The sequence below is a fragment of the Drosophila santomea genome, chromosome 2L (genome assembly GCF_016746245.2).
Source record: "Drosophila santomea strain STO CAGO 1482 chromosome 2L, Prin_Dsan_1.1, whole genome shotgun sequence".
NCBI classification, from domain to species: domain Eukaryota; kingdom Metazoa; phylum Arthropoda; class Insecta; order Diptera; family Drosophilidae; genus Drosophila; species Drosophila santomea.
In genome coordinates this window covers 4,350,630-4,365,505 of record NC_053016.2, presented here as the reverse complement: position 1 = coordinate 4,365,505, position 14,876 = coordinate 4,350,630, and the positions used below count along the sequence as shown (strand labels likewise).

Here is a 14,876-nt window from a genome sequence, read left to right as displayed (position 1 = left end):
TCGAGTCTTATCAGTTAATGGAATTGCTATTCGCTTAGAGCCAAGTGCAGTTGCACTTTGCCGTAATGTAATACAAATCTGGCAGGTACGTTTGGCTATTAAGCCAAGTTGGGTGCAAATTGCAGTGCATTCGCAGTACTTTCAGGTGTTTCTGCGGACTTAAAATCTGGAATCACAGCTTTGGGCACCCAAAACAAATGTCAGTGCATAACCAAGTGCTCGGGTACGTAATTGATAGCTGGCTATAAACGAATGCGTCAGTGGCTGGAAAACGTGCCAGACACACCGTTTTCGGGGGCTGTTAACAAACTCGTTTTCAAAAATCCCGCGGTGACTAATATTCAAATCCAGCCATCCGTAACGGAAAAGCTCACAAACGCGAAAGCTTTCAACTTAAGCAAGTTTTCGAAAGAGATAAGCATACGGCGACTTCGAAAAAGCTTATTTCGAAAAGTAGTGCCCATAAGGCGGTTTATTTGAAATGAAGCCGAAGAATATTGGTCATAGAAATTCCCAATGATTCGGATCCCAATATCAGAAATACCATTCAAGTATGTTTCATTTATTTAATTGTTTTATTTGGTTCTCGAATGCGATTAGTTTGGCGTTACAATTAGTAGAGTTTATGGTACAGATAGCAGCTAGACGTATATTAAAAGTCAGATTTCCACGAACTGGTGGTGCACGTTGAACAACCTCCCACTTCCTCCTCTATCGTCGCTTAGTTTCACTGGCCAACATGGTTGCTGTCAAATCGCCAGCGGATCTGGAGCAATCCTCAGGTGGACTGTCGTATCTTGATGCTGTCCCGATCCCGTTCCCGATGATCCTGTTCGTCGCTGTCGCAGTCACCGCTCTCGGCGGTGTCCTCATCCTCGCCGGCGGAGCTATCCTTGGCGAACAGGTGCCTTAGGCAGCTCCGCTTCACGTATAAAAAAGCGCACAGGGCGCAGAGCAGAAAGATGACGCCCACGGAACTGCCGATGATCAGGGCACGCACTTTCCGCTGCGATGGCACGTCGATGAGGAGCTCGTGGCTGGGCACCGATTGCTGCATTTCGGTGCCCACCGCCATGACCTGCACCTTGAACAGCGTGTCCTCCTTGAGGTGGCGCAGCTGGTAGTAGTTGTCGAAGGTCTCCGCGTGGCCGATGAGGAAGTGCTCCGGCTCCTTCCACCAACGAACGGCGTACAGGCGCAGGCCCTCCAATCCCTGGACGGGATGCTCCCAGTGGAGCAGCCAGCCCTGCTGGTTGCTAATGGCAGTGAGATTCCAGGGCGCTCCCAGTCCCCCGGCTGGGGCTGTGACCTGACCCAGATCGTGTTGCAGCTGCTGGGCATCGAAGTCATCCGCCCTAATGGGCGAGGCTGCACAAAAAGGATTTGTTCATAAATATTTTTAGCCCCGGAGGATAAAACAGAATCTTACGTAGCGTTTGGAAGCGGAACTGCTTGCTGAACATGCCGTCGCCGTATTTGTCCTGGCTGAGCACCATGAACTCGTACTCCTTTCCCGGCTGAAGATGCTGCACTGTCGCCTCCATCACCTTCTTGTCCAGCACGCGAAGGGTTCGCCATTCGGGCGCCTCCATGAGTCGATACCACACAGTGTACTCCAAGTTGGGGCGCAGGTAACCTAAGAGGCAGGGTACATAATAAACAAACAAACTGAGCTTAGAAGCTATATACTTTAAGAGTTAACTGGACTGAGGACTCGAGTTGACATGCAAGCTGTGATGCAGTTGGCACATGATGGTTGCACACTAAGCTTCCCTGCGAGCCCACACACACACACACACACACACACACTCCATATCGAATGCGGTGCGGAGCATCTGGCCTGCGTCCATTTCCACACCCAATTACACCCATTTTCTCACCTGGCTGCCAGCGTATGGTGATGCAGGTCTCCGTGCTGTTGGCCGTGAGATTGTACGGTGCCCGCGGCGCGATGTTCTCAATCATGAGCTCGGCCTCCGCCGTAATGGTGGCCGCCTCGTTGGTCGCCGAGCACTCGTATATTCCACGGTCCCCCTCCACCAATCCCGTGATAGTCAGATTGCCGCCGCTGAGACTGAACCTGTCCGCCGGCAGCGGCTCCCCGTCTTTCTGCAAATTGGTCGGATGCAGAGTGAGTGCAGAGTGTCAGGGCACCGGAGGCGAAATCGGAGTTACACCGGAAAATCAAAGGAAATCGCAAGAAAATAATCAATTGCTGCTATTTATAGGGTATCAACTGGGAAATGTATAAGCTGAAAATGGTAGCAACTATACACTTAAGTTAAGTTTTTAATGGCAGCAAATCCAATGGAATGGCAGAGAATATAACTTGGATGGTGTGCATTTATAATAGCCATGGCCACATGTGCCACATGTAACCACTTTTTTCTTGCTGTGCACGGGGACAGGTAGTACTGTCCGTATGCATAATTAAAAATGCAATCAAGTGAGACTGCACGCTCTCCCCTTTTGGCATTACCATTTTTCAGCCGCCTTTCGCCATTTTAGGCAGTGCAAAATGACAGTGCGGAGAGCACATGGACAATATGGACAATATGGACAATATGGACAATATGGACAATGTGGACAATGTGGACCATATGGACTCACCCTGCTCCAGACAATGGAGGGTCGATTGTTTCCGTCCCGGTCGATGGCTTCGCAGGGCAGCTCGGCGGCCTCGCCCAGCTTCTGGATGTAGATGGCCTTGGGCGTGACGCTGAAGATGGGCGGCCGGAGCACAATCACGCTGATGACCGGCGATGGTCCGTCCGTGCCGAGGTCGTTGTAGGGTGTGCAAGTGTAGCTGCCGGCATGGTTCTCGTCCACCTTGGCGAAGAACAGGCTGCCGTTCATCTTGTAGAACACCCCGGGCACATTGTACGAGTCGAAGAGCAGGCCGTCCTTCTCCCAGCGCAAATTCTTCAACGGCGGATTCGCACGGAAGTGGCAGTCGAGCACGGCGGGCTGGCCGTACGGCAGGAAAACCTCTGGCGGGGCGTAAATCACCTTGGCCTTATCTGGGGCATGCCACATTAAAGGGTATTATCAATATAAATGTAAATTGCAATTAATTTTAAATACCCACATTGTATGTTGAGAAAGGCCTTGGCCGTCTGCAGTTCGCCCTCGCTGTTGCGCACCTTGCACTCGTACTCGCCCAGGTCGCTCATCATGGTGGGATCGATGCTGAGGCTGCCATCGGGACCCGTGTAGGATCTACGCACCAGATCCTGCACCTCCTGCAGCAGCACCCCGTCCTTGTACCACGAGGCCTGCGAGTTCTCCGGATTCTTCTTAACGCAATGGAAGAAGGCGGTCTGTCCCTCCTGGATGGTCTGATTCACTGGGGGAATGCGGATGAGGGAGCCACCCTGGACGGCCAGGTGGTAGGCGGTGCCATTGTTGCGGACCGAGGGCGAGCGATTGGGGAAGCTAACTTGGCAGTGGTACCAGCCCTGGTCCGATTCCCGGATGGCGGTCAGATTGACGGAGGCGCGTCCAAATTCCGGATGGTTCTCGACCAGATGCAGTCGGCCATTAAATAGCTCATTGGTGGAGGTCTCCTGCTCGTACCAGGTGAAGATTTTCTTGCTCTGTGGGCGAGGCAAGGTGTGTGCGTATGTATATAGTTTGTGTAAGAACATACCAACCATAAAATTGCAATTGAGAATTGCAACTCTGGCGTGCGATATACCTATGTAGATACAAAATTGTCCCTGCTTGGCAGTGATTTTGCTGCGCCATCTCGCCATGCAATTGTAGTTATAAATCATGAGCAATGCGGAATCTATATGGAGTGTACGCCCACGCACACTCGCTCTGCAACCGTCGTGGTGTGCGACGTGTGTGTGTGCGATTGTTTATGCCCCCCGATTGCCCCCCCCCCCCAATTTCCCCCCCATGCACCATTATCATTTTCGCAAGCTCCCGCTGTGGCCGCACAACAGAGCCACCCATTTTCCCCAGCCACCGACAGTTACACATTTTCCCGTAACCATGATGGTGACGTAGCACAGCGGTGGGCCCCCAAAAACCCCACAAGAATATAACAATAACCATGGGCGTGTGGCGAGGGGAGGGATGCCGTAAGGGGTGTGGCACCCATGCCGCTACTTTGTTGACAAATTTAAATGGGCTCACGTGGCGCGGTGCACTTGAAGTGCTCAATGCTAGCTCGCCCCTGAAATGGGATTCGAATTTAATTCAGCACATCGTACTATTCAAGACCAAAAAGAGATTCTAGTTCAACAGCTGCCATATAGTGGTCTATAATCGAGTATTATAGTGAGCTATCACAATAATTAGGTCGATGACGAACTAATGCATCAATTTATTATTCAAACACCACTTCATTTCGCATTTGAGAGCTGTCCATTATAGTGAAAAAGTGCACGCCATAAATCAGTTTGATGCGCTGAAAAACTAGTGAACCATTCAAAGTTACGGATTTAAAATGAAATAGCTCGGTTAAGCATCTAGCTGCATAAAATATCTTTTGGCTGCCACAGTCTAAATTATCACACAAAAATGCGCATAAAAAGTTCTAAGCTGGCCAATAGATTATGGCCATGGTAAATGGATAATAATTCAATTCGAAAGCTGTTTTTTGTTTAAGCTTTAGCTTCTTTGCCGTTTTTTTGCCTGGTGGCATATTAAATTATTTTTATTTTAATTAATGCTGAATATATTTGTCAATATTTATTAAATATACGGCCTGGCAATTATGCTCATGCATAGGCGACACGGCAAAAAAAGTAGGAATAAAAACAACGCCAGGCAAAATTATAATAATGGGATGCGAGTAAACAGAATGTGTTTGCGTTGCATCATATGGCAAAGAGTTGGGTAAAAAACCGCGTTAAGCTTAAATTATTTAAATGCAATTGAATCTGCTGCGGTCGCTGGCCGCTCTTCTAATTGCTCTGGCACACACATTTTTATGCTCGCTTTGTTTGCGCACTTGACTTTCGTCTATGTGGCTCATATGCTATAGTATAGTATAGTATAGTATAGTATATAGAAGATATATGCCATATAGATTGTTGCATTTGCCAGGCGGACTGGCACTAGGACTGTAATACCCCATAAACCGCATGCTAGGGATTCAGTTTTCCCCGTTATTGATAGCCAGCGACCGCAGAAAGGCAGCTGTGCAATGGGATATGGGCTGCGTTTAATTGTGTGCCGCTCCAGCATCGGATGCAGTGCGGGTGTCAGTTGATCTATTGACATTAGGTTTGTGCTTTAATTGAGATCGGGATAGATAGATAGATGATGATGATGCACCGTGCGGCATCAATGTCACCCACATGGCATCACTCGTACTTGTCGTACTCGTAGGTAGACAGCCGCCTTGACTAGATTATGATGCACTCAAGATCCGCCCAGTCCGTCCTGTGATTTGCAATCTCATGATGATGATGATGATGACTATGATTATGTGCAGTACACCCAACTGTGTGCCAAGTGTCGTCTGCCGCCGCACACACATTTATCAGCATTATCTAACCAATTACAAACGTAACTTGATTTATCCGGTGATTTTGCCGTCGTTGTGGCGCGAAAATATGCAACCCAGCCTCGCAGTGGCCGTGAAAGTCGCTCGGCAATATAGAATATGGAATAAATATACTATACTATACCACTATGCATAGTATACTCGGTAGTACTAACTTGCCATAAATCAGACAGATTATGCATATTAGCGCGGACTCTAATACCGCGTACCGCGAATATTTGTTTAATTACCCGCCATTCCATAGTGGAGCGAAAAACCCATGCCAAAGCCCATTTTCCAGCACAATTAAAGTAGTGTATCTATCAAAATGACATCATGACCCGCTGACCGAGTGGACAAAAAGCAGAGGAGCACAATGGAAAAACGGGGAGTGACCACCGAGGAAAGCGGAACAATATTAGAAAAAGAGCAAATTAAGTTAGTCAGCTAAGTAGGCAAAAGCATAAGCGGTACCAGCATGGGGCATCAAGGGTTAAGGGGGTCAGATGTGGACAGTTGATGGCCACTGATGACGGGCGTGTGCGATGAATGGCAATTCACTCGATTTAAATACTAACGCGCGCGCGGAACATATTTGTATCTGAAACTCGCACTGATTGTCTGCGGGGAAAGCGGGGGGGGAATGCGATGAATTTGCAATTGAATTAAATTGCATTACTCACAGTTGTCAACAAAATGCCAGCCATTCAATTCGATTGAATCCAATTGAAATTGATTTCAACTGGTCCACTTGCCCCGCCGTCTTTGATGTCACACTTCACATTGACACTCTACACTCTACGCTTTTTTTTTTTTTTTGCCTCTATGCCATCTGTGCTGGTAATTTAAAGTGTTTGACGATACTGAAAATCAGTTCTCGATGCCTCAAATTTAATTTAAATGCAACACGACTGCAGGCGGGCAAGGGCAGGGATTCGACCAGGATGCAACCCGATCGACGGCATGTGGTTGCGCTTTAATTAGTAGCCAAGGGCGGGACCCACCACCAGCTTCCAGCTCCCAGCTCCCAAGCCCCCCCAGTCACCAACACAGCCACCTTGGTCACCCCGTGCTCCGCGGGAATGGTGGATGGGGAGCCACCCCACTGGCACGACGATTGCATTTTCTGCGATGCGATGCACTGGTCAAAAATAATGCACTATAGTACATTGCAACAACAGAGGCAATGAAAAGCTCTAACATAAACAACTATTTATAAATTACCCATCAAACCCGAATAATATTATTTCAAATAATTAGGAATAGCCTACTTAAAGTATTATTTCATTTATGGTAAAATGAAAAAAGTTTAATATTAAGTGGTCTTATAAAGCCGTCGACTCATCAATGCTTTAAAACCAAATAAAAAGAAAAACTGCATTTTTGGAACCCCGGGGAATTATAAAGAATTTCGTTGAATTGAAATTTAAATCGCACAAAAAACTGTATAAAATATTTTGTTAAATTAAACGGATACAAATGCAAGGATATAGGGATTTATTATATTTTCCTTCAATTCCTTATTTAAATTCGCACACTTTTTATAAGATTCGCCCACTGGGATTCTCGCAGTGGGGTCGTAAAGTCTGGCCCTTTTAATGAATGTGGGAGCCGCGTTCCATGCTGCGCTCCACCAGCAGCAACGTCCAGCAGACGCAATTAAGGCTAACCAAGCATTCCGGACGGGCCCTGGTCAGTCAGTCAGTCAGTCAGTCAGGCAGTCAGTCCGTCCGTGGTTCGTATTCCGGGTGTTCAGAGTCCGGGGATCGGGGTGCGGGGTGCGGGGTACGAGCCACCTACGTGTCTGATAAATTAATAATTTCGACAATTTCATTTAAGAACTGCGTGCGCGTCGGCGTGAGCCATAAATAACTGAGTGGGCAGCACAGATAAAAAAAAAAGAAGAAAAACACTAGTCTTTATTTACATTTCTCGCATCTTTTTTTGTGGCGTAAGTAATATTAAATAATAATATTGGCATGCTATGCGCTCTTTCTGATAGCCACAAAATAATCACTTTATATCCTTAAACGACACCAAGGACCAAACTTACGTCCTTGCTCCAGTGCACCAGGTAGGGAATGGGGGCATCGAAGGGAAAGTCGATGTTGCAGTTGAAGACCACGTGGGAGCCCACTTTGGCCTCCAGGTTGGTGGGTCGCCTGTGATCGCGGGCTCCACTCGTGCAGGATATGTTCATTAAGAAGATGATCGCCAGCAGAGAAAGCAGCGCGGATCCGGATTGCCGGAATGTTCTGCTGCGTTTCGCTGGCATTTTGATGTATGATTTATGTATTCTTGGCGATTCTCACTGGCTGCACTTGTTTCACTCGGTCAGTCACACACGCGCGGTGTCTTGCATAATGTTTCCGCGTTGCCAGAATGCAGAAAATCAAATTAAAATCCAGCCACGAAATCAGGTCAATTGGGGGCCTAAACGAAGCGCAGCCTCTCACGCGGAATACGGAATTTTTCCAAGGCGCGCGAAACCCAATCCGTTGTTTACTATATCTTTGTGCGCAGTTCCGTTTTTAGTTCAGGTTTTGTATGACATAGTATATGGTGGTGCGGTGGCAGCTATGTTGTGGCTCGATTTCGAGGGTCGCGTACTGAACTGAGCGGCTGGAGAAGCGCTACTGAATGCCGAGTCCGAATCGAGATCAGACTGCAGAACGAGTGACAGTAAAGGCCGAGCTTTTTGTGCTGATATATGCTGCACAGAAAGAATGTGGTGGCTGGTTTGATTGAGTGCCAAAATAATGTACTAAACAGAAAGCTGTGAGTACCAGAGATTATTCAGTCTCATGTGAGACATACTCTCGTTATCAGCATAGAAAAGTATATGCTGATCTGAATGTTGTACCCATTTTCTTTCTGTGTAGCACACTAAAAAGCCGACCTACCCAGCCGATCAGCATTTCTATGCTGCCGAGCAGCGCTGTGATCTTCTCTCCACTCTCGCCTGTCAAACGTTTGACTGCAGTTGACATTTGACACACGCCCACGCCAGCTGCCTTGATGGGGTCTCCTTTGTCTGGAACGCGTCTCCCCCACAATTCGCTTTCGCAGACGTTTATTCACTTAAGTAATTAGCCGATCGCCAAAGTGTTGCAGACATTGCATTTGGCCTCCAGAGTGAACTATCCCAGCGGCAAAAGGCGAAGATTAGGCCATTTTCGCCATTGATTCCCATCTATGGGAATTCACACACTAAAAAACGGGGTCAATCGCTCCTCCTAGTCGGATATATCCAGTGTGCATCCGAATTGTACGGAATTTTTGTGAATTTCATTACTTTAATTGCCCCAATGCCAGCGACGTCTTCAGATTGGCCACGCTGGCGTATGAGTGATATTTTTGTGCAAGCAAAGGGGCATCAATTAAGACCAACTTCCGGGATATTTCAGATACATAGTACATAGATGGACTGGGGCAATGAAAACACAGGTTTACGTTTTTATTTGATCAATTTCAAGTTTTGTATTTTTATTTGTTTTTGTTTGGTTTTTCGTTTGTTTGTTTGTTTTTTTTTTTTGCTTTGTTTTGTAAGTTTTATTTGTTTAAAAATTTTGTTCATTTTGCTAATTTCTCTTTATAATTGTGTGTCTGTATTAATTACAATATATTTCGTTCTAAACTGATTTATCATTGTACGATTTATATATGCTGAATTGGAATTGCAGTGGGAAGAGGTCTAGAAAGTGAAAAGTGAAAGGTGAAAAGTGTGTGTGTTGGCGGGCAGGGAGAAGTGAGGCGAAAGTTGGTAAGTTGTTGATGTGTTTGGGGAAATGGTTTGCGAAATGGTCGTCGAAGTGGAAGGAGGTGCAAAAGAATATAGATTCCCATTCTTATAATTCTGTATTTTTGTTTTTTTCTTTTGATAGTTCCTATGTTTGTTCATTTCATTTGAGTCGAGTCGAATCGAGTTGAGTCGAAAAGTTAACTGGCGCACCTTGTCCAAAAATCAAAGTGGCAGACTAAAGCGTTAGATTTACTTAACTTAGTTTTTAATGTATTCCTCTTACTTAATGTACATGCCGTGTAATCCAGTATCTATATCCATATATACGTACCGCATATATGTACATATATACTCGTACATGCACTCGTATAAATAATCATATATGTATCTATTTGCCTTAAAGTCCTGCGCCTAACATCGCTCAATTAAAATTCAATTTATGCTGTCATTTCGCAATTTTGCAATTATTCGCTTGCGCTTTTCTCACTTCGTTCGCTTGCCATTGATGCTCAGTTAATTAATTAATTTATTTCGTTCTAGTTAAACGCTCAATGTGTTCGCGTGTATGTGTGTCAGTGTTTGTGTGAGTGTGTGTGTTCTCAGTGTGGGCGTGTCAAAGAGTCGGTGTCCTAGGCATTACAAAAAACAACTTATTTACTTGAATACCCTCAACATTTACAAAATACATGCAACACAACTCCAGTTTCCCTCGCATCTCAGAACTGTTATCCTAGTTTATCTCAATTTAAGTGCGATTTTCTCTGTGGCTTTGAAGCGCAACAAGCACCGAACTTTAAGTCCAACTCCTGGGGATAATCCCATCTGATTAGGACTTTGTTTAGGACTTAATGGTGGCGCTTGAAGGATTGGACAGACGGACAGGCAGACAGACGGGCTCATATATTTTGGGGTTAGAAATTTGATATTAGAAATGAAAGTGGGGGCTTTGCAGTCGAAGGCAAAAAGAAATGCTTGAGATCATTAGTCGGTTGATTCGTAGTTTATTTCTTGATTTGTTTCGCGCTCCAACCGTCCCCTGAATAGTTTTATCGTAATCGTTATTATCGTTATCATTATCGTTATCGTTATCGCTTTCGGTATCATATTATATCTGTATATGCTCTGTAATTTACACAAGTTATACACACTCGCGGTCTTCTCGCATCTCTCGCTCTGGCAGTGTTTTGGCGTCAAGTTGTGTCAAACCATCAATCCGTACAATTTGATCTTTAGACATGTTTATCGGTAATCGTTAATCAATTATCGTTAATCGTTTATCGTTAACAAGTACTTAAAAAACAGAAACTCGTTAAACTAAGCTGCATCCGGGGAGCTGTCTCTTACACAACTGACCTATAACCTATGACCAAATATCATCGCTTTCGGGAACCCAGGAAACTCTTCTCTTCTCCTTTGGGGATTTCGGTTTGGATTGGGGATCCTCTGCTCTATCTATCGTTTATATTGACGTAGTCTTGGGCTGTGATTTAAACCGGAAAGAATAGCCTATCAACGCTTTGTTTCGGGGTTCCTATCATCTTCATATGTTTTTTTGTTTTTAGTTTTTTGTTTTGTGTTTAGTTTTTTTTTGCTTTTGGGTTAATAAATATTTGTTTGAGTTAATTATCGTGTGTAGGTCAACAGTAAACATATATGCAGCAGTTATATTTCATTTAATTTTCGTTAAACTGTATTTGTTTTCATCTCGCTTTTCGCATTTTGCATTTTGCATTTCGCTTTTATTTGCTTTGTAGGTTTCTTGTCGTTAAATAATTTAATTATGAAACAATTTCTCTATATGTTGTTTTAATTACTTTTAGCGCATTTATTTTGAGTCGTCGCCACTTCGATCATCTCTGCTCTAGTTGTTAACAACTAAATGCTTAACAGCTAGCATATTCCGTATTAATTTAGTTTAGTTGTAATGTAACATAATTTAGGCTTACGCTTGTGGATTGTTAATTAATGTTTAATGTTTAATGTTTAATGCTCAATGTTTAACATATCTCGATCTGTGTTTTATATTAAGTATCAATATCTAATACAATATCTAATACTCGTAAATAATAGTTAATTGTAATTGTAATTTGTTCTTTGCATATGTCGTCAAACAATGTTTGCTCCATTTACTTGCGTTAAATGTCAATTTTACGTTTATCGATTTTGTAATAATATGTTGCTATAATTGCTATAGTTGTTAAATATTATACTTAAACTTCTGGGCGCTCTCCTCCAGCTCCCAAACTATATATGTACACAGCTTTCGTCTCGTTTAAATCTACTAATTGTTTCTGGCTTCTAAGTGTTTTGTTTTGCTTTTTCCTTTCTTTATTTTCCTTTTTTATTCATTTGTTATTTTTCTGGATGTGAGTTTGCAGGGGGCCAAACTTTTAAAGTTCATCTGTGAATTGGGGGGCCTGATCCAATATCATATCGCGTCTGATTGCCTCTGGGAATCGCTGCTCTCCAACTTAGTCGTCACATATCGATGGATCTGCTTCCATGTGGGCGTTGCTGTGGGCGTTGCTGTGGGCGTGGGTGTAGGCGTGGCTGTGGACGTGGGTGTGGGTGTGGCTCAATTAAATGCTTCATTGGCTCAGCAAACGCTCTCCATTTGCTGCATGGCCTGGCGTTTGCGGTAGGCATAGAACTCCTCCCTCATGGCTTGCAGTCGCACCTCGACGTTGTCATAGCGTGGCAGCTGAGCTGGCAGAGATCGTTGCTTCCTGGCCCCTCCAGCGTAGGGGGCGTGGCTGTGCAGCAGACTCCCACTGAGGGGACCCAGCGTGTGATGGTGGTAGGGATGGGTATCTATGTGCAGGTTGAGATCTTCGCGCAGCATACTGGATGCACTCGGTGTGGGCGTGGCCGGATCGAACTCGTAGTGCCCATCCACACTGCCCACGTCCACGGGACACGGCGCCTTCGGTAGATTACTGTCCGTGGCCGCGTTCAGTCTTGAGATCATCTCCAGCCAGTGGGCCATCGTGTACGGTGGCGTTGTGGCCCTGGGATACGAGTACGACCCATGTGGCGTCTGTCCCTGGGCCTGCTGGCCACCAAAGTAGCCCGAATGCTTCGGTGGCGATGGCGGTGCTCTATACGGCGGCAGCAATCTCCATTCGCTGGTACTGCCCGGGTGGTTGGAGGTGTTCTTCGAACCAAAACCGCTCGAACTGGAGCGGGATTCCGGCGAGGCCTCCAGGCCGCCGGGATGCATGGAGTTGCGCAGGTTTAGATTGAGTTGTGGCAGAGGAGAGAGCATCTCGTGCTGCTGCTGCCGGTTACTAAAGAGCCGGGAGTGATGACGTGGATACCAGCGCGTTCGAGGGCGATAGCTGGCCTGCGATTGGTAGTAGCTTCTCCATGACGGAGGCGACGGCAGCTGGAGTGGCACAAAGTGATCCTCCAGCGGATGCTGCTTTTGCTGCTGCTGTCGGCGTGTCTCCTCCTGAATGGTTCTCAGCGAAGGCAGCTCCTGGGAGTAGTATCTATATCTGCTGCTCAGATTGTGCGCCGAACGTTCCGCGGAGTTGGGGGGATACACGGTGCTCAGGTCGCTGAAGTGGGTGGGATAGGCGCCACTGCCACCGCTGGAGAGCAAGAGCTGCTGATGATGTGGCTGCAGATGCTGGGGCGAACTGGAGAATATCCTGGAGATCCTTGAGGGAGTGTAAAGCTGCTGCTGCTGACTCAGGCTGCCACTAATCGTATTTATGTGCAGTGGCCTACTTCTGTCCGCATTGCCGTACAAATTATTGCTGCTGGTGTAGGGACGCAGAACATTCTGGTAGCGAGCACCTGTCACTGCCTCATCGAAGTAGGATGGCGGATTGGGCGGCACTGCCGACTGCTTGGCCCCGATCTTCAGCAGACCCTGAAGGAAGCCCCTGGCCGAGTCCGCCGCCGACTGGAGACTCAGCTGACTGGAGGAGGCCACCAAGGGACGACGCCACGAGGCACGAGCTGTGATGAAGTTGCGCCGCGATAGAAATCCACCATCATCGCTGGAGGACTTCTGGGATACGTTGCTGTTCCGCCGCTCGAAGAGCCCGCCGTCCACCACATCCACGTTGCCGGACTCCAGCGTCTGTTGCGAGTAACCCAGTTTCGAGACCCCCTCCACATCCAGCACAAAGCGTCCGTCGAGGCTCCGCTGGATGCGGCTTACGGAACGCCTTCGTCCTCCGGCCCCGTCGTCCTCATCGCCATCCTCGAGATTTGGCGAACTGTAGATGGAGTGGCAGTTGGTGCAGCGATCAGGTGGCCAGATCCAGTGGAGTATGGCAATGAGAATGGCGGTTAGACTTGATATTCGGGTTTGTTTGTACCTGTATGGTTAAGGAGAAATGGGTTTAATGGGTGTACATAAGGGGTAAGATAATTATAAAACTCAATCTTTTTTAGAAATAAAGTCAATAAAAGTTGAAGAAAATAAGTAAAATGAAAAAGACATGCTTGCATACAGTTCTATATTGGTTTCAATTAACTGAAAACTTCCTCATTGTTTCAACTTCTTTTAAGATGAATTAAAAGAAGCACCTAATTCACACAGAAATGAGGAACTCAAAACTAAACAGAAAGAGAAGCTAAGAAAATCACTTAACAGAAGTCAACCGAACTGAAGAAAACTTTGTTTAAGTTTGAGAAAAGTTTGCTTACGATTTTGATTATGACAGGATGGACCTGGAACTATAAAAACGCTTTCATAATCACGGTAATGTTCAGTATTGCTATGGAGCGATAGTAGATCGGTGGAACGTGCATGGCGGTTGCCAATCAGTGTGAAATGGGTAGACAGATAGATGACAACGTTACAGATACGGATACAGATTCAAATTCAGTTTCAGATTCAGTTTCAGATACAGATACAGATTCAGATTAGGTTGGCAGTTGGGCGGCGGAGGGAATTTGGAGTCATATAATGCAGATGCAATGCATACTCACTTTTTTAAAGGCACTTGACCAGAGGAAATTGAGCCCGTACTGCGATTGTGCAAATGATGATTATTGGCGGCAATGTTACGAGCGTCCGTTATCCTGCAAGCTACCATGTTGAACTCTGCAAACGTATAATTTCTAAAATTAATTTGGCGTGCAGCGTGAGCCGTCCAATCCGGTAAATAAAATACCCGTACACCGTACGTATAGCTACCAAGCACACACACTCTATATACACACACGACGTTCACGGGTTATATCTCTATGTCTATGCATATGCATATATCTACTACGGTGCTCTCTACATATAGACGTATATAAATGCGATTACGCTCTTTTCGAAACTCTGCTTAAATCGAGGACAGACTGGCATAACGCCGATGTTTATTTGCATTTTGTCGGGGACGTGGCGTAATTAGGGTCCTGCAGAGAGAAAGGTCTTTCACATGGTTGGAACTGGGATTTTGGGTTAATATGTATGAAATGCCATGATTGCAACACGTCGGGTGCCACAGAAATCACCATGTTTTGAAAATTACCAATAACTGCGTCCAAAAGTATGCAATAAAATGCTGTATCTTTGTATCTTCACCATGCCACATACAAAATATAGTACTGTTTGCTTTTGAAAGCGTTTACAAATAGTTTAAAAACAGCTGGAGATTTAACTATTTTAATTTGTTTATTTTGTAA

The 14,876-nt window shown here is 45.7% G+C and overlaps 2 protein-coding genes across 14 annotated transcripts in view; both read right to left on the bottom strand.

The window, feature by feature from the left end:
* Positions 1-552: 552 nt before the first annotated feature.
* On the bottom strand, positions 553-8,145 carry LOC120457723 (protein borderless). 2 transcript variants are annotated; one of them, XM_039645226.1, is made up of 6 exons: positions 7,554-8,145; positions 3,089-3,596; positions 2,611-3,020; positions 1,881-2,109; positions 1,430-1,636; positions 553-1,368 (listed from the first exon to the last, which is right to left on the bottom strand). In XM_039645226.1, exons 1-6 carry the CDS (start codon positions 7,773-7,775, stop codon positions 779-781), a joined length of 2,166 nt encoding a protein of 721 aa, XP_039501160.1. In that variant the 5' UTR covers positions 7,776-8,145; the 3' UTR covers positions 553-778. The 2 variants fall into 2 exon arrangements, with proteins under 2 accessions (XP_039501160.1, XP_039501167.1); XM_039645233.1 differs by lacking the exon at positions 7,554-8,145 and adding an exon at positions 6,184-6,296.
* A 2,506-nt stretch (positions 8,146-10,651) lies between these two features.
* LOC120443772 (protein turtle) overlaps positions 10,652-14,876 on the bottom strand; it is a 40,788-nt gene continuing 36,563 nt past the window's right edge. For 7 of the 12 annotated variants that reach the window (XM_039623066.1, XM_039623076.1, XM_039623070.1 and 4 more), the window contains 2 exons: positions 14,190-14,304; positions 10,652-13,573 (listed from right to left, as the gene is read on the bottom strand). In XM_039623066.1, coding sequence (XP_039479000.1) covers positions 11,839-13,573; positions 14,190-14,304 — 1,850 coding nt within the window. In that variant the 3' untranslated portion in view covers positions 10,652-11,838. Of the gene's footprint in view, positions 13,574-13,901; positions 13,976-14,189; positions 14,322-14,876 lie in introns of those variants that run through there. The other 5 variants (XM_039623072.1, XM_039623073.1, XR_005615596.1 and 2 more) reach the window with 3 other exon arrangements.